The sequence below is a fragment of the Eulemur rufifrons genome, chromosome 8 (assembly GCF_041146395.1).
Source record: "Eulemur rufifrons isolate Redbay chromosome 8, OSU_ERuf_1, whole genome shotgun sequence".
Lineage (NCBI taxonomy): Eukaryota > Metazoa > Chordata > Mammalia > Primates > Lemuridae > Eulemur > Eulemur rufifrons.
The window spans coordinates 49,198,850-49,219,071 of NC_090990.1; the positions used below are offsets into that span (position 1 = coordinate 49,198,850).

General features: G+C 38.6%; 1 protein-coding gene across 2 annotated transcripts in view; it reads left to right on the top strand.

Annotated features, from left to right (window-relative positions):
- The first annotated feature begins 453 nt into the window (after positions 1–453).
- RAVER2 (ribonucleoprotein, PTB binding 2) overlaps positions 454–20,222 on the top strand; it is a 78,354-nt gene continuing 58,585 nt past the window's right edge. For both annotated transcript variants that reach the window (XM_069480101.1, XM_069480102.1), the window contains exon 1: positions 454–800. In XM_069480101.1, the coding sequence (XP_069336202.1) occupies positions 552–800 (249 nt within the window). In that variant the 5' untranslated portion in view covers positions 454–551. The remainder of the gene's footprint in view (positions 801–20,222) is intronic.

The window sequence follows — 20,222 nt, forward strand, 5'->3', positions numbered from 1 at the left end:
GGCGCCCTCCTGCCCTCGCCGGATCTGGGAAGCCTGAATCAGCGCCCGCAGCCCCCCAGCGGTCCCAGCGCGGGAGTTTCGAGGGGAGCCCGGGGAGAGCCGCGGCATCACGTGGGGGTCCCGGGGGTGCAGGCGCCGGGGGTTCGAGGCCCCGCGGAAAGCTGTCGCATCTCTGGAGTCCAGCCCTGGGCGCGCACTGAAGCCGCGCGGAGAGGAGCCCGCCCGCCCGCGCCCGCACAGGTGTCCGGGTGGGGCGCCCAGGCCCGCCGGCCGGCCGGGAGAGGCGGGGCGGGGGCGCCGCCCATGCGCCGGGGCCGGGGGCCCAGGGGAGGTTCCCGCGAGGTGGTTCTCGGGCTCCTCCTCGGCGCCTCAGGTTTCCTCTCCCCGCCTGCCGGCTGCGGCTGCGGCGCCGCCTCTCTCCCTCCCTCCTCGCGGCTGGGCCGACTCCGGGGCCTCTGCCCGCCTCGCCCCCGCCCGGGCCTCCTCCCGCTCTCCCTCTCCGCTTCCCCTCGAGCCTCTGAGGAGCCCGCAGCCGCGGGGCGCCCGGAAAGATGGCGGCGGCAGCGGGAGACGGCGGCGGCGAGGGGGGCGCGGGCCTGGGCGGCGCGGCGGGGCTGGGGCTGGGGTCCGGGCCGCGCGCGCCCGGCCCCTCCGCCGAGGCGCTCGAGGGCACCCCGGACCCCGCGCCCGCCGCGCTACACCCGGAGGAGGTCGCCGCGCGGCTGCAGCGGATGCGGCGGGAGCTGAGCAACCGCAGGAAAATCTTGGTGAAAAACCTGCCCCAGGACAGCAACTGCCAGGTAGGGGACGGTGCTGGTGGGGGGCGACGGGGCAGGCTCCGGAGAAAAGCTGCCCTCGAGGTGCCCAGGCTGGGACCGGGCGCCTTAGAGCGGTCGTGGGGAGGAGGAGGTAGGCGCAGAGTGACGAGAACGGCCCCTCGCTCTTACTGAGACTCTCGGGTTTCTAGCCTGCAGACACCCTGCGAGGAAGGAGGCAGATTAGGAAACTGAGGCTCCGAGGGGCGAAGCGGCTCGTCCAAGGTCACAGGAATCAGGGGCGGCTGCCTCCAAGTTCAGCCCGCTCTTTCCTTCCCCTACGGCCCATTGGGGAATAGTAGATGAAGTAGAGTGGAGGTGAGCTGTGGGGTGCAGATTTGGGGGTGCCCAGTCTTCGGGAGTGCCTTGACATTTTAGAAGGGTCCCCCGCAGGGTCCTCGGGACTTGGAAGTGCTATGAGGGGCGGGGTCACGGGAGAGCCGGGAGTGAGTTTTGCTTGTTGCAGAAGCACTTGGCCAAGTTTCTATGAAACAACTGTCTTCTCAGTTTGCTAAGGCCCCAGAATAGAGAGGTTATTACTGCGCTTTGGGGAGCCTCGTAGCCGTCTTCTGCCATGCCAAGTACAGTACTGGAGAATTTGCTCCTCAGTGAGGATGAGGCTTAAGGATAGGCTACGCTGTGCCTTTAATCCAGATTAACTGTTGCTTTTAAGATCAGAAACTCTGAATCTATTTAACCTTTTTTTTTTTTTTTCCTGGTTGCAAAAGTTACGTGCTCATTGTAGGAAAACTAGAAATAACAGAGAAGCACAAAAGGGAAACATAGAAATCACCCATATTTTTGATACCTACTCAAAGATAACCATGGTTAACCTGGGATTTTAAACATTTCTCTTATGCATATGTATACATGTGCATTTTTGTTTTATCAAAAACGTGAGATCATTTTGGATTTTTCAGGGATTCTTAATTGTCTGGATGTTCACATATGTTTCACATATAACTTGAATTTCTATACTGTTTTGAGTGTGGTGGGCAGTCCTGGTAGTTGCAGATTTGCGGGAACTCATATAATTCCCCCTGTAACCGGATGTATGGAATTGCAAGAGGGCTGGCTATTGGCAATTGCATGGCAGTTCTTCCATGTGACCCATAAAATAATGAGACCAATGCCCCATTACGATGTAATTAGACCTTACATAGTCACTCATAATAAATGTGAATGTGTAACCTTATAACCCACATGCATGAGGGGCCATTTTGTTTTAAAGTGCAACGTAAAAAATATTCCGTGTCCATATTGTATATCTCATCCCTCTTGCAACTCTTTCCATTCCACCATTGCCCACTTCCCATCTGTCGAGGTAATGCTTTGTGATGTTACCTATACAGACACCTGCAATGGATTTCTTGGAAGCAACTTCCCCTGCCCATGCAAATTGAGGATTGCCAGGGAGCTTAGGAAGAGGGAGACTTGGAAGAAGCAGATGGCATTTAAAAAAAAAAAAAAAAACAAATTAAAGAAATAGCAGTTCTGTATGTAGATAATCTAGAAGAAGAGACACAGAGAAGTGTCTTGATTTCCTTTGTAGAATATCAGCTATTTTTGTTATCACATTTCCTTGCATTAATTCTAAAAAATTTAGATCCAAAAGTCAAGACAGTTCTGCCTATTCTAACTTTGCTGTTGGCATCTTTCTCATTTCCCTTCTCAAAAGACATGAAAAGTGTATCAAAGGTTCTTATAAAAGGAACAGTTTTAATTAGGTCTGGTATTAATGATGGAGAGAGGCTTTTTGAGCAAAACACTGGGATTTGTGTTTTTGAGATATTTTTTCTGTTATGAATTTATGTTTAGCCTAAATCTTAGGATTTTATGTAAGGGATAAACATAAACTAATGCATAAAATTGGTATAAGATCTATATGTTTAGATGAGTCTATTACTGCCAAGTGAAACATTTAAATTCTTATGCCATGTTTTTTGAGAGCTGAAGTTTCATCTAAAAGCAAAAAAAGTTAAGAACCAAACTTGTTTTCAGACTTGTCCTAGCATTTGCCTTTTCTATAATAATTTCTATAATAAAATGTTTTTAGTATTTCTGATGTATAGTTGAAAAATCTAAACAGTGTTTGATTACATATACTGTTTGCTTTTCTCCTTATTTCTGTCATCTTTAGTACTTGTACTACCTTTGCTAGTTTTTTGATTGCAGTCATAACTGCTAGTGGTCTGTATTACATAGACCAAATGTAATACATTTGTAATACATAGACCAAAGTATGCTAACTTCTAAAAGCAGTTAAAAGACAGTATTTCCTATAGATTATTTAGATCGAGAATTACCATTTTTGTTGGTCCAATAAAATTAACATTTACTTCATTTACTTTTTCTCAAGTTGTAATATTTTCATGAGTATGTTCTGCGTGAACTTTTTTGTATTTTGTCATTTATCAATTTCCCTTAACAGTTTTAATGTCTAGGGTTTTTTTAGTGACTGTATTTTACTATCAACTTACTAATGAAGGTTTAACTTTTATTTTGTGTCTTTTAGCCAGTAAGACCTACCTTAAATTACCTGGACTAAAACTACTTATTTACCCTTATAAAATGATTAATATGGTTTTTGTTCAATTACTAAGTAATCAGATATTTGAATTACTTAAATTTGTGTTCTTTTCCAGAAGAGAGTCTGTTTGTTCATTCATTTATTTTAGAATATCACATTAAGGATCAAAGACATTCATAACTCTAGTTCTCAAACTGTGTAGTATGTCTCTAGAAAAGCTACTGATTGGTAACTGACTAGTAGAAACCCAGTAATTTTTTTTATTAACAATTTGAATATTTGGGAATATATGGGTACTTTCTTCGTTAAATATAGTTTTCATAAATCTCAAATTTTGTTTTATTTTTGTTATAACAGATTTACGAGAGCATCCCACAACTTTACAATTTTTATAATTAAAAGGCACATTAAAAGTATTCTTTTAAGTGGGAGCTTGTAAAGGTACATGTATCAAATACCTTACAGAAATACTAGCTCCCAAAAACCATCAACACCTTTATATTAAAAAGTTCTCAAAAGCTTTCTCATTGAATAATTACTGTGCCTTCAGTCAGGCCCTGTCTGGTCTGCCTAAGCTTTCTTGAATCTTCCTGGCCTTCTTTGTTTTCACAGCTTAGCTCTGGTTCGGGTCCGTTTGATCTCTTGCACAGGGTAATACAACTTTTCAGTTTGTCACCTCCCTTCAGTACTATCCTGCCTCTTACATTGTAGCCTGCCCTGCATACTGCTTCACCGGAGAGATCCTCCCCAAGCACATGTCTCTGATCATGTCACTCTCCTGTTCAAAAAAAAACCTTTGGCCCCATATTCCCAGCACCACTTCTCTAACTTTTTCTCAGATCGCCCTCAACATTAAGGAACGGTGAATATGGATTAGATGACTGCACGAGTGAAATGGCTTTGAAGTTTTGTGTTCTGTCTGAAAAATTCATATGAATTTTATGTTCTATTAGTAACATTGGATTTAATATAAACACAGTGCTTTAACTTGTTTAACTCCCCTCCAATTTTTTTTTTCATAAACTTGGCATTTATGGAAGAGGTACCATATTTATCCTGTGACTTTCCGTGTGTCTGTATTACCATGGAACACTCAGATCTCAGTTTGAAAAGCGTGACATGATAGGATAGCAATCTAAGATTCTTAGGCTTTTTGTGACTTGGTCCCTGCCTACATTTCCAGTCTCATTTCTGATTCGTCCTGCATTGGATTCTACTCCAGCTTTATCAAGCTACTGAGAGCTCTAAGTACGTCATGCCACTGTGATTTGAATGTTTATAGTTATATCTTTGACTATTACTAACCGTGTTTTGGAATATAATTACTTATAGTGAGTAATTTATAGTGAATAATATTTATAATTATAATTATTTGTAATGAATAATTTATGGCGAATAATAAGGTTGTGAACATTGATTCTTATTCAGAATAGCTGTTGTGTCTATGTGTGTGTATAGTCTTTGGCAACTCTGAATTTAGAGTTTGATTAATTAAGGTAATGTCCTGATATATTAATATGTTGTTACATTTCTATAAATTGTATTTTATGGTTAACTTTGTTCTGTTTCAATAGCATTGTCATTGGGGTTTCAAAATGGAGAAAACATGGCCATTTACTTCCTATATTGTTTGTGTTTACTCATTTTTTTTCTTACATGTCATGTGTGTACTTGTGTTTTGTTTTTATTGCATTGTTTACTTTCAAATCTGAAAGAGAGTCTGTTGTGTAATTAGAAGAAAATATGAGGTGCTTAGGGCCAACATCTAGGATCAGTAATAGAAGAAACAAAACATTCTATTGTCTCACTTTGCATATTATAAACTTTCATTTCAAAGTACCCTAATATGATAGTTAATTGAGAAACTTGATTGTTAATTCACAGAAGCCTGATTGAAAGCATAGTATCATCAACTAAGCACTTCTTAGAATCCCAACCCACCAAGTGCAGGAAACTCTGATCTTGTTTTTAAAAGGTACTTATTTCAGTTTTTTTTTTTACATTAGTATAAACACAATAGGATCTTTCCACATACTTTATGTCGTTTAACTGTGGGATTTTAAAATATACTGGTTTTCTCTCACTATATTCAGTAATTGTTGCCTTTTTTTTTTTTTTTTTTTTTTAAGACAGGGTCTTGCTCTCTTGCCTAGGATAGAGTGTAATAGTGGCGTGATCATAGCTCACTGCACCCTCACACTCCTGGGCTCAAGCAGTCCTCCTGCCTCAGCCTCCCAAGTAGCTGGGACTACAGGTGCATGCCACCACATTGGGCTAATTTTTCTATTTTTTGTAGAGACAAGTTCTTGCTCTTGTTCAGGCTGATCTCATACTCCTGAGTTCAAACAATCCCCCCCACCTTGGCCTACCAGAGTGCGAAGACTACAGGTGTGAGCCACCATGCCTACCTATTACCTCTTTTTAAAATGAGGCTATTATTCACTTTTTCCTGACAATACTGGGATGTTTTCTCATTTTGAAGTTTTTCTTTAATCAAGACTGCCAGTTTGCTTAGTTTCAAAAGTTACTTTTCTTAGTATAGTATCCGCTACTTAAAAGTTATCTATAACATTTTATTTTCTAATGTAATTAAGCAGAGTTGAATGATGAGTTCTACTTCTTTTCCATGTATTTTATTATCGTGTTCTCAGTGTAACAAGGACACTGAAAGCTGGTGGAGAAATATACTTCTAGATTTCTGGGACACCACTGCCTCCTTAAGTTTCTAGTTTTGGCGGAAATGCTGAAAAGTGTTTTAGAAATGCTGTTTTCTGCTCTGAAAACACATTCAAGAAGCAGACGACTTTGTGGATAGCATCACAATGCTGTGTGTTAACAGCCAAAGAAGTCTCACATAATCTATAGCCCATTTCCCAGTTAATGAACGGGTTATTCTTGGAAATTATTTTTTTGGACTTGCAACATGTTTTCCATAGAAAGAAGATGATACATGGTATTTAGGTTTGCAGGTTAGCATTTTAACATCTAATTTAAGTTATGATAGTTTCTGAAGTGTAAGATTACACTAAGTAGTACAGTAACATGTACCAAAGCTCCAGCTTTGTGCAGGAACAGCCTCCCAGCTTCAAATCATTGATAGGTGCTCCTGCATTTTATAGGAGAAGCTCAAGAAGGAGGAATTTAAGAAAATTGTTCCTTGAATTAACAAGACTCAGGAGATCAGGGAAGCATTAAATGAAATCAACTCTGAGGGAAGGCTTTTGCTGCAAAAGGGGTTCCTATTCCTAACCACCTGAGTTTGGCTCGTGATTCCTCTATTTGTATTTAACTCTCCTTATAGCCACTGACCCGTAGGGGTATCCAGGGCCCATTGCTTAAATCTGTGGACAAAAAGCTTTATGCTTAGCTCTCCTTAGCCTAGACAAAACAGGCAAACTAAGGAATATTAAAGCATAATTAAAGAAAATTTTTATAAATTTAAAGATTCTAAAAATGCTTATTGGAATCCTCAGCTCTGTTTGTATTTTTATTTATTTATTTTTTTTTGCCTAAAGAGACAGTTGCCTTACTCTGAGGGGATGGTGTGCATTGAGAGGCATACTAAGTGAGAAATGGGCAGATCAGATCACCTAGAACACTTGGCTTTACAGTACTATGTATTTTGGCTGATGATTATCTGCAGGCTAGTCCTTGGTTGCTGTGCTAAATATCTTCCATTTGCTCTTCCAGATCTATTCTCCACCCTTCTCACCTGCTTCTTATCCAGGGAGGCTAACCTATACTGTGGATTGCATTAACAAGGCTCTCTTGCCCTCTGGTTTATGGTTGCATTTGGCCAGAGCCACTAGTGGGAGATCAGAGGGTGGAGGCAAACAAGATTAGACCCTTTATTCACCCAGCATTTATTCATAGGTTACTGTGGATTGGCTGCTTCCTCTTCCAAAGGTCACGGCTCTCTTCATACATCTAAGCTCTCCCGGTGGTTGTAGACATTCCCCTTATCTCCTTAAGCCCGCAAGGAATAGAGGATTGTTGCTAGCCATAGGTTTTCTGTAAACCCTGTTAGATGGTCTCTTTAAAAAATTCTCTCCAATTACTTAGTTTTTGAATGTGCCATTTGTTTCTTGTTAGGATCCTGATACTATTGCCTATGCAGTCTCCTTTCTTCCTCTTGCTTTTCCCAACAGCACGGTTTTCCTTTAAAGACCTACCCGGCCCTCATTATTTAGCAACTATGTGATTTGGGTGGGTTTCATCTCTTTCCCTGTCTGTAGGGGTGACATAAACCAAAGAACACAATCCTCCCCTTTTTCCAGCGGAATTAGTTAAAGGCAAAAACCTGGACCTTAGCCAATCAGTGGATGATAGGCCCCTGGCCAGAGTGATTGTTTCAGCCTCATGTAATAGAAGCTGAGGACTTTTGTTTGGTTGTTAAGGTAGGTGAGTCTCTTTCTCCCCGCTGGATAAGAATGCAGAGACATATTACCTAGTTGCAGCTGGATAAGAATGCAGAGACAGTTGCAGCTGACAGAGGACAGAGCAGACATGCTAAGGAGGACACCCCAGAGGGAAACCAGAGAAGCTGAGCTGGAGCCCTGATCAAACCGTATCTGAAGCTTAACCTGCCTCTGGATTTCACGGGAATTTATGTAAGACACTAAATTCTGTTTATTGTTTCACTTATTTCAAGTTAGGTACAACTTGAAATGAAAGATATTTGAGGAAAGATACTTAAAAAAACCAAAAAAAAAAAAAATGAAGGGGCAGAAGAGATAGGGTGGGGTAGCACGGGGGTATCAGGGAGTAGCAGGAAGAGAGACGATGAATACATGTACAAATGCAGGTTCAAACACTAGTATCCTAATGAACACAGAATTTTAATAAAAAACAAAATCTCAGTATTGGAAGGGATGATAGAGGCATTTCATCTGAATTTTTGCTCAACACATGAATCTAATTTAGAGTCCTCAACATATAAATTCTAGCATATTTTAAATATTTCTTATTTCAAAGAAATCACTGCACTCTAAGGAATCCTCTGTCTTTAGACAGCTTTCTTTGTTATGAAAGTCTTATTTATATTGAATATATAAAATTTATTTACTTGAAATTTTGATTTCTTGATTCAGTGTCTACTCTCCAGCAACATAAAGAATTCACTTTTTTAACTTACAATTTAAGTTCCTTCAAATCACTAGCTCTTAGGATATGATTCCACATTTCCTCACCATCTTAGTTATTTTTCTCTGAGCACACCCCATTACCACTTTGTCATTGTATCTTTTACAATATGGCACCCCAAATTGAGTAAGGTAGTCTAGCTGAGATCTCTCTATAAATCCCACTTAGAACAGATTTCTCTTTCCTTTGGATATCTGGAATAACAATAATAAACATTGTTTTTTGGGTGCCTGCCATTGCCAGGCACTATACTTAGAGCTTCATTTGTATTATGTTTAATCCTCGATTCAAGACTGCAAGATCAGAATTTCTTATTTCCATTTTATTGGTAGAGAAACAGAGATGTGAAATTAATGTCAAACAAGTTTTCCAAGATCATTCAGTTAATTAGTGGTAGAGTGCAGAACTAATGTCTTTGATTCCAAAGCTCATATTCTTATCTCATGCTGTATCATAATTCCCCTCTACACACACTATATTGTAAGTGTTTCAAAGGGCAGAGATCATGCAGTATTTACCTTTGTATCATCAATGTTTAACCTAGAACCTGACACATTGTCCCAAGGGAAATGTAAAACAGAAGAGTAATACCCACCTACTTTGTTTTAAAATGCTATACTTCTATTAATGTGTCGACACATGGCAAGATCTCAGGATGGGTTTGATAGATGAATAAATTTTGCAGCATAAGACTGTTTTAGCTTTTTTGGCAGTGAACTTCATTCACTTATAATTATTCAATCAGTCAACTGTTTATGGCTCATGAATATGTTGAAAGGAATAAATCTTCTCTCCTGAAAAGTGCTAATATTCATAGGCACACAAAAATTCACATATAATTTCAAGGAGTTATGGAGCTCTTGTAACTTATCCCTGATCTCACTAGGGGATTGTAGACTCCAGGTTGAAAACTGCTGTTGCAGTCCAACATAATTTTGATCATTATCTTTGGGCTTTCACCTGAGTGTGGACCATTTGAGCAGATCCCAGGCTGCTTTTTGAGAAGAGTTTTCATTAGAAACTTCTGTGGGCCACATTTATGCATGAGGTTGGGGGTCCTCCATCTGGGCAATAATGTAATTCAGGCTCCTTAATCTTCTTTTTAAAAAAGTCAGCCATGTCATTCATGTTTGTTGTAAAAGCTTATGGCTCTCTGGCCACTCAGCAATCCATGACTGACATTATAGATACTGTGCTTGGCACAGAGTGGATGCCCAAAAAAGTTTTTTCTTAAGAAGTTTTCAAAAAGTTAGAGGGTAATATTTCCCCCTTAACATTTATTAAAAGTCAAAGATTGATAGGAAGAACGTATCTCTTTAAAACACGTCAAGAACATTATCTATTGTGTTGTTTAGTGTTGTTCACAATAAGTATTTCTTGCTAAGAAAAAGTTTCTCTTTTGGTAAGAGTTTAGGGATACAACTCATTGTGAGTCCCTAAACTTGTTTTCTAGGCATTTGGTGTTTAATTTTGTGCTTATTTACTATCATTATCTTTAAATTTGTAAACTTATTTCCCTCTTCTTTATGTTTGTGCATTTTTTCTTTGTGTGTTTTAACTTTATTGTTCAACCTTTTTTTTTTTAGCCACCTTGAGTGCCAGAATAGCTTTAGATTCATTGAAATTTGTTTGAACTTGCACTTGTACATGTATTCATTGTCTCTCTTCCTGCCACTCCCTGATGCCCCCGTCCTACCCCACCCTATCTTTTCTGCCCCTTTCATTGGTTTTTTAAAAATATGTTTCCTCAAGTGATTATCTGTTCTTAGTTCCCAGCTTGCCTTTATTTCCCAGACTTTGGATATTCTGTTACCCTACCAGTTTAACTACTTGCTTTTGATTCCAAATTAGTCTCCATTTCTCTGACTTTACACCTCATGGATTTTTTTGTAGGCTGAAGTAGAGTAGAAATAATGACAGTAAGGATCTGGGAAGTTTTAAATTTTGAAATAATCTCAAACTTACAGAAACGTTGTAAGTACAGCACAGAGAACTTTCTTCCCCCTGAACTGTTTGAGAGTGCTGACCTGATGCCCAGCTGCCCCGAATGCTTTATTGTGTATATTCTACAAACTAGGACACTCCCCAACATAACTCTAACACTACCATCAGAGTAAAAATACTACCTCCTAATCCTCAGATCTCATTTAAGTTTTGCTAGTTGTCCCATGAGAATGTCCTTTACGGTAAAAGGATTCAGTTCAGAATTACGTATTGCACTTGTTTGTTGTAGAACATCCTTCAATTTGGGCTTGTATGCAGTTTCTTCATGATTAGAGTCAAGTTTTGTGTGTCTCTGGCAGGAAGACACAGGTGGTGCCCGTTTTACATTTGTCCCCATTGTTGCTAAATTTCACTTTGATCACTTTGATTCCCTTTGATTAAAGTGGTGTCTGTCAGGCTTCTCCATGCAAAATTTATCCATTTGTAATTAATAACGATTTTGAGGGGAGAGACTTTGAGACTGTGTAAATATCCTGTTCTCCTTCAAGCATTCATTTTATTCATTTATTAGTTTATATGAATATAGGCTCAAGGTTTCCTATTTTGTTCAATGAATTATACTCCATAGCTATCACTGCTAATTCTGATGCTTTAATTGTTTCAGAGTTGAGCAGTGGGAACTTCTTGAAGCTGATTCCTGTGTAGTCTTTTCAAATAAGCTTTTTGTTTTGGAAAAATTTTAGATTTACAGAGAAAGTTGCAAAGATAGTATATAGAGTTCCCATGTATCCCTTACCCAGTTTTCCCTAATACTACATCTCCTATAACCAAGATGCCTTGTTAGTCAAAACTAAGAAATCAACATTGATACATTATTTTAAATGAACTACAGATTCTATTTGGATTTCGTTAGGTTTTTCACTTATGTCCTTTTTTGTTCCAGGATTCAATCCAGGCTACCACATTGCATTTAGTCATCATGTCTCCTTAGTCTCCATTCTGTGAACAATTCCCGGTCTTTTCTTGTTTTCCATGACCTTGACAGTTTTAATTGGGTATCTTTTAAAATGCCGCTCAATTTGGATTTGTAGGATGTTTTTCTCATGATAAGATTCTGGTTATAGGTGGGGAAGAATTCCACAGAGGCAAAATACCCTTCTGATGACATCGTATCAGGGGAAGGGGACAGAACATCAATACGACTTATCACTGTGATGTTAACCTTGATCATTTGCTTAAGGTGATGTCTACTAAGTCTCTGCTTTGTAAAGATACTATTTTTCCTATTCACTATTCTTTGGAAACAAGTTGCTAATTACAGCACATACTTAAGGGAAGGGTCCTTTGTTTTTTTGACATGTGCCCATCATGGCATGTGTTCCTTTGTGACATACCATGTTACAGCTTATTTTGTAATTCCTGTGCTCCAGCCCTAGAATCAGCCATTTCAAGAAATGCACCTGTTATAGACTGAATGTTTGTGTCCTCCTCCAAATTTATATGTTGAAGCCCTATGCTCCAGCCCTAGAATCAGCCATTTCAAGAAATGCACCTGTTATAGACTGAATGTTTGTGTCCTCCTCCAAATTTATATGTTGAAGCCCTAACCTCCAGTCTGACTGTATTGGAAGATGGGTCCTCTAAGGAAGCAATTAAGATTAAATGAGGTCATAAGGGTGGGGCCTTCTGATAGAATTAATGTCCTTATAAGAGGAGGCACCAGAGAGCTTGCTTTCTCCCCACTCATGCACTGAGGAAAGGCCATGGAGGACAGAGTGAGAACGTGGCTGTCTGCAGGTCAGTCAGAAACTGAATCAGTTGAAACCTTGATCTTGGACTTCTGGCTTCCAAACTGTGAGAAAATACATACGTTTAAGCCACCCAGTCTGTGGTATTATATTGTGGCAGCCTGAGCTAACTAATACAGTGCTTAGTTTCTTTTAGGGGAAGATACTACTTAGAAGCCAACATCTGGGAACTAGATGTACTTACTGCCATTGGAGTGTCACTGCTCTTAGGTCATCTTAGTAGTCAAAGGAAGGGAATATATAAATGTGTAAATGTGCATACATTTACATGTCTATCAAAAGTAATGAGTTGACACTGATGCATCAAATTGCAATCCAGTATAATACAGTTTATTCTAGTTTTCTCCCATTCCATATTTGTAATTCCTTTTTCTGACAGAAGCCTGGTGTTCGTTATCCTTAAAGTATTTACTTATTTGATCAACCTTCCCTTTACATAACCAGTCTCCCATCACCACTGCAAGTGCTTGCCTCCTCCCCCATAGGTGCCCACTTCACCCAGCTTAGGCTGCCTCCTCCTGCACTGGGCTTCTCTGCTGGCTGCAAGGTGTCCTGACCCTGCCCGGATTCCGACGCTGGGCTGGCTTCCTTCATGTGCAGATGCCGTCCTCATTCTGTTTGAACTCTGAAACCTGAGATATTAAGGAAGATGTTTTGTGTGAAGTACATATAAGTTTACAGTAAATGATATCTATTTTTAATGATAACAGTAGTGGCCAGAATTCTAAAAATGGCTCCCCAAGATTTTCTGCCCTAATCCTAATCCTCAGGACTTTGACTCTGATGAGGTATCACACATGTGATTATTATATTATATGGCAGGTGTTATTAAGGTTACTAATCAGTTGGTTTAGGGTTCCTCAAAAGATAGATTATCTAGGGGGGCCCAATCTAATCACATGAGCCCTTTAAAAGCAGAGCATTTTCTTGGGTTGACAGAACTCAATGAAAATTGAAGCACAGGAAATATGTGATTAGCTGTTTGTTGCTGGGTTTGAAGATGGAGTGGTCACATGCAAAGACTTTAAAACAGTTTTCCAGGAGCTGAGGGTGGTCCCCGGCTGACAGCCAGTGAGAAAATAGGGACTTCATCCTACAACCACATGGAACTAAATTCTGCTGACTACCTTAATGAGTGGAAGTGGATTCGTCTTCAGAGCCTCCACATAAGAGCCTAACTTGCCTGACACTTTGATTTGGCCTGGGGAGACCCTAAACAGAGAGTTGAATAGAGGCTGCCTGCACTTCTGATCTATAGAACTGTCAGATAATAAATGGGTATTGTTTTAAGCAGCTTAATTTGTGCTCATTTGTTGTATAGCAATAGAAAACTATACAGTAGTATATACAGGTGATATTTGAAAGAAAATATGCGTTGGAGAAGAAGCGATTGTGATTTATGTATGATTATTCCTCAGGATGAATGACTATCTAAAGCTATCTATTAGAGATTAAAGCCGTCTTCCTTGGGATATCTGCAAGCATAAACTTCTCAAGGAGAACCTTTTATAGCAAGATTTATAATGTTAACTAATTTGAGGTATATACATTTTTTTTTTGGAGAAGGGAGTTATGTATTAGGTTAGTGTAGAAGTGAGTGTATTTTCAGTTTTCTTCTTTTTGACCATTTTAATCATACTGGCTTATGTTAATATTGGAAAATAATCTCAGAAAAAATATGCTGAATTAGAGTTGATAAAGACAATCTGTAGAAACAAATATTCATGCATTTAACAAATTATCAAAGGCCTGGTTTTTGCTCGATGTTGTGCTGGATCTTGGAAATCCATTTGTGAACAAGCCAGATACATGGTATTTGCTATTGCTAAGCCTATAACCTAATGAGGTTAGGTTACCTATAACCTATAACCTAATGAAGGTGCAGGCCTATAAGCAGTTAAAATACGGGTGATATGAGCTGTAAATGTTGTGATGAGGAAAGTGAAATAGGCCATGGAAACACAAGGGAAAGGTATCTAATCCAGACTTGAGAGGTTCAGAAAGGCTCCTTAAAGAAAGTCACCTGAGGCCCAAGGTGAGAGAAGGTAGCTAAGGGAAGGAAGGCAAAGAGACGGATGTATTAATAGAATATCTGTGGCAGTAGTAACAAGATATACCAAGTCCTAAAGACAAGAAAAAAACATGACCAAAATTCACTGTGGCTGAGGCTGAGTTTGAGAGGGGTAGTGGTAAACTATAAGGCTGGCATATTAACCAGGATCAGATAATTAAAAGTTTGTAGGCTATATTAGGGAGTTTGGATTTTATTTTAAGGGAAATATTTAAATAGGGGAGTGATGCAATCAGATTTCTAGCTGTCAAAAAGTAAAATTATGTTTTTTAATTTTTTTGGTTTTTTTTTTGGTCTCCTAGGAATTTGCATGGTAGACATTCCAAACTTTGTTCTTGCCCTGATCCCTATTTTGAGGTTAGGAGGTCAAGGATGCAGAGGGAATTAAAATTTCATTGATTTTATGTTTGTAATGTTTGTGATTTTATGCTTGTGATTCTCGGGATATGATACAATGTAGTCGTTTGTTGTGTTTGCTCTGGAGTCTGTCAACCTGGATTTGAATCCCAGCTTATCACATATTATCTGGACAAGTCACTTAACTTTTCTAGGCCTCAATGTTTTCGTCTTTATAATCTGGATGATAAAATCCATCTGTATAATCTTAGGGTTGTTAGGATTTAATGAGATAATATCTATAAAGTGCCTGAAATAAAGTAAGCAGTCAGTAAATTATTATTATTATACTGCTGACAAAAAAGCTAGCTGAGTGTGGGGTGGCATGTGCCTGTAGTCCCAGCTACTCAGGAGGCTAAAGCAGGAGGATCGTTTGAGCCCAGGAGGTTGAGTCCAGCCTAAGCAACAAGGCAAGACCTCATCTCTTCAAAATGAAAAAGCTGAAAGTTTATTAATTTCTTTTAGGCCAAGTCAAAATGTTCTCCTGGCAAAAAGTGGTATTCAAGTGAACTGTACAGCCAGATAACTATATTGAAAGCATTTAAAAATTTAGCCCGCCCTCTCCTCTCCCCTCCCCTCCCCTCCCCTCCCCTCCCCTCTCCCTTCTTTTCTTTTCTTTTCTTTTTTTCTTTCTTTCAAGATAGGGTCTTGTTCTGTCGCGCCAGCTAGGGTGCAGTGGCATCATTACAGCTCACTACAATTTCAAACTCCCAGACTCAAGCAGTTCTCCTGCCTCAGGACTCCTGAGTAGCTGGGACTACAGGTGCGTGCCACCACTGCACCTGGCTAATTTTTCTATTTTTTGTAGAGATGGGCTCTCACTATGTTGCTTAGGCTGGTCCTGAACCCCTAGCCTCAAGGGATCATCCCACCTTGGCCTCCCAAAGTGCTAGGATTACATTTGTGAGCCACCATGCCTGGCCCAGCCAAATTAAAATTGACCACATCTACTCAGCTAATATTGTGAAAGGTATTGTATGATAGGCCTCATGTTGGGCCTCAAAAAGGTATTATCTGATGTAGAACATCCCCATGCAGTTCCAAACAAAACAATAGCATATATAGGTTTGAAGCTTAGGAAAGAAGTTTGAGGTGGAAATAAGAGTTTGGAGATCACTGTCAAGAAGATGGGATTTAAGTCATCTCAATAGATGCAGAAAAAGCATTTGACAAAATTTAACATCCGTTCATCATAAAACTCAAAGTAAGCAGGAATAGAAAAGAATGTCCTCAAACTTAAAAGATTAACTAGAACAACCCAAAGCAGTCATATTCAATGGTGAAATATTGACAGCTTTCCCCCTGAGATTAGGAACAATACAGGGATCAATTTTACTCAAGATTGTATTGGAAATCCTGGCTAGCACAGTACAGCTAAAGAAATAAAGTTTGAAGTTAAAAAAAAAAATGTAAAACTGTCTCTTTGTAGATAACATGACTATATAAAAAATAAAAAGACTATAATAGACTTAAAATTAAGTGAATTTAGCAGGGTTGATACATGCAAAGTCAACATGTAAATATCAACATATTTCTATATACTAACAATTGCTAGAAAATTAAAAATCAAATTCTAAAAATCAACTTCAAATATCAAATGTAATAAAATCTAATAAAAAAATGCAAAATCTCTCTACTGAAGAATATAAATATTTCAGAGAAGAATTTAAGAAGACCTCAATAAATGGAAGAACATTCCATATTTACAGATTGGAAAACTCAGTATTATTTAGATGTCAATTATTCTCAAATTGATTTATAGTGTCAATGCAATCCCACTCAAATTCCTAATAGTATTTTTTTATGGAAGCCAATAAGCTGATTCTAAAATTTATACAGAAGTGCAAAAGACGTAGAATAGCCATGGTAATTTTGAAGGGAAAAAAGTTGGAAGACTTATGCTACCAGATTTCAAAAGCTTACTATAAAGCTATAATCATTTATATAAAGTGATATTGGTACAACAACTAGACAAATAGACCAGTAGAACAGAATATGGAGTCTAGAAATTAACCCATACATAATATAGCAGTTCAGTTGTGGAAAGAATGGTCTTTTCAATAAATGATGCTGGGGTAGTTTGATATTCATATAGAAAAAAATTGAACCTTGACCCCTGCCTAACACCATTTAGAAAAATTCTTTAAGATGGGTCATAACCTAAATGTAAATGTTAGGACAATAAACTTTCCAGAAGAAAAGATAGAGTAATGTGCTCATGACCTTGGGTAGGTAAAGTTTTCTTAAACAGGACACAAAAAACATTAACTAGAAAAGAAAATATGATCGATTGGAACTTGTTAAAATTAATATCTTCTCATCAAAAAGACTTTTTTTTTTTTTCTTTTTGAGGCAGAGTCTTGCTCTGTCACCTGGGCTACAGTGTAGTGACATCATCATAGCTCACTGCAACCTCAAACTCCTGGACTCAAGTGATCCTCCTGCCTCAGCCTCCCAAGTAGCCGGGACTACAGGCTCATACTTCCATTCTCAGATAATTTTCCTTTTTTTACAGAGATGGGGTCTCGCTCTTGCTTAGGCTGGTCTGGAACTCCTGAGCTCAAGCAGTCCTCCTGCCTTGGCCTCCCAGAGTGCTAGAATTACAGGTGTGAGCCATTGCACCTGGCCAAAAAGACATTATTAATAAGTGAATAGGCAGACCACAGGCTCAAAGAAGATGTTTGCAAGACCTGTATTTGACAAAGCACTGGTGTAGGACATCCAAATGCAATTCCAAGCAAAAACAAAACAAGAAAAAGCATATATATGTTTTTGTATATGCTATTTTTGTAAATAAATTAATAAAAACAATCTAGATTTTATAAAGAAATTCTACAAATTAATAAAGACAACCCAGTGTAAGATTAGAACAGGCATTTCACAAAAAAGGAATACCCAAGTGGTCAGTAAGCAAATAAAAAGGTCCGTAATATTATGCATCAAGGAAATTCAAAATAAGATCATAGTTGGATATATCTACACTTCCACCAGCTAAATTAAAAACACAGAAAATACTGGGTGTTGGCTAGAATATGGGACAATTGTAACTCATATTCTGCTGGTGAATGTATAAATTGGTTAAAAAATCTTGGAAAACTTGCAGTTTCTTTAAGGATAAACATATCCCTATCATATAATTTAGCAATTCTACTCCTTAGTATATTCTACTCAGCAGTTCTACTTCCAGCTTTATTCTTGGTAGCCCCAAAGCAGAAACAACTCAAATGTCCATCAACAGGAGATTGGTTAAGCAAATTATTGTATATTCTTAAAAGGGAATATTATATAGCAATTAAAAAGAGCATTTGTTTAACAGATATCAAGACTTATAAAGCTATATTATTTAAGACAGTATAATATTAGCACAGAATAGACAATGTCCAATGGAATCAAAAGCAAGAGGCAAGGCTGGGCGTGGTGGCTCACGCCTGTAATCCTAGCACTCTGGGAGGCCGAGGCAGGAGGATCCCTTGAGCTCAGGTGTTTGAGAGCAGCCTGTGCAAGAGCAAGACCTCCGTCTCTACTAAAAAAAATAGAAATGAGCTGGACAACTAAAAATATATATAGAAAAAATTAGCGGGCATAGTGGTGCATGCCTGTAGTCCAGGAGTTTGAAGTTGCTGTGAGCTAGGCTGACACCATGCACTCTAGCCCGGGCAACAGAGTGAGACTCTGTCTAAAAAAAAAAAAAAAAAAAAGCAAGAGGCAAGAAAATCCATATAAATCTTGGAACTTGAGAGATGAGAGAGATGCCTTTGTAGATCATTGAGGAAAAGATGAACTATACAATGATGATGCCCTGACAGCTGGTTACCCATATGGGAAAAAAATAAAATCAATTTCCCATAAAGGAAAAGAAAAACATCCCCTCTATCTCACACCACACAAAACAAACTCCAAACTGAAATGTGCAAGGAAAATATTTTACACTGTTGAAAAACAAAAGGAGTTATGACTATATCAGTTAGGAAAGGACTTCTTAAGGCACACAAAGCATAATTTTAAGGGAGAAGATTGATAAATTTGACTTCATTAAAGTGAAAAACTTCCTCTTCATCAGAAACCCCACAAATGAACAAAAAGATCACATTCTAGGGGAATACATTTATAATAAAGTTAACAACAAAGGATTAGCATCCAGAATATGTTATTTTAAGGAATTGGTTCGCATGATTGTGGGGGCTGGCAAGTCTAAAATCTGTAGGACATGCCAGCAGGCTGGAAACTCAGGCAGGTATTGATGCCAGGTTACTAAAGCTATCTATTAGTAATACCAATTTTGATTAACTTATCTTGCTCTAAGAAATTTGTAACTCATAATGGCAGTCAGAGGACAAAGTGTGTTCATCAAAGGTGCTATTTCATTCTTTAAAATTAGTAAGGTAGTGGAAATATTATAAAGCTAGATTAGTATAGGGAACTATAATTTTAATCCTCTCAGTTCTGCATAACAGAGCATAGGAGAATTTTGGCAAATGGTTGTTAGGACTCTCTTTCAGGTTTTGTTTTTAATTTGGCCAACTTACCAAGGCTCAAATTGAGGGATGACCCACTTTTGCCTGGGTCAAAGCAACCAGGGCATGGGGAAAAATAATTGGTTTTTTTCTTTGTAGGAAGCTTTGTAAGGTTTCCCAGTTGGCAATCTCTGTATCCCACGTCTGATACATAGAAGAGCTATGATTAGAAATATGAATGTTTTCAAGTCACAAAATGCATCTTTGAATATTTAAGCTCTCTCTGAGGTGGTTCTCTTAGCTGAGTGAGTAACGTCATTTGTTTACAGATACTTGATAAAGTGCAGAGCAGTGTCATGTTTTCTTTATCTAGCATTTGATGGCTGTTAACCAGTGAAACGACAGATGAGATTCTGTGCAACTAAAAGCACACACTGGATCCCTTCAAACAAAACCCTGTCCCCTTTTATATAAAGTATTAAATTAGTCAGTTGGCAAGATGTTTATGTTAGGCTATTAAAAAGAGTTATTTTTTCTTAATGAAGACTATAGTAAATGTTTCTGTAAGTCTAAGAAAACATTGAAGTTTTTAAGATAAAAAATTAGTAACACAAACTAATTTGCATATTGAACATAGTACCATATGTTTCAGAAAACTATTTTACAAAATCAGTGTATTTTAAAATATTTGTAATATGGGCTCACTAGTAAGGAATGCTAAATTATCAACTTTACCTTTATCGTTTTTATCATAGAGAATTATCTGTTTTTCACCCAGCTTTATATTTTTCTACTTTGTTACATCACTTTTTTTCCCCTCTTGCAGTGGGTTAAAAGGGAAAATATTTCTCAACTGTTAACTGTCCTCTTATTTATTTTCCATTTCCATATTTCTTATATGATTACTTGTTAGAGCACTCATGGTATTGTTTTTGTAACTGTTAATGATAGTGTACTATTTTTGGAGTTAATACTAGAAGGAATAAGGCAGTATGGCATGAGGTTATGAGTGTTGTCTCTGGAGCCAGGCCGATTGGGTGAATCTCCTCTCAGCAAATTCCT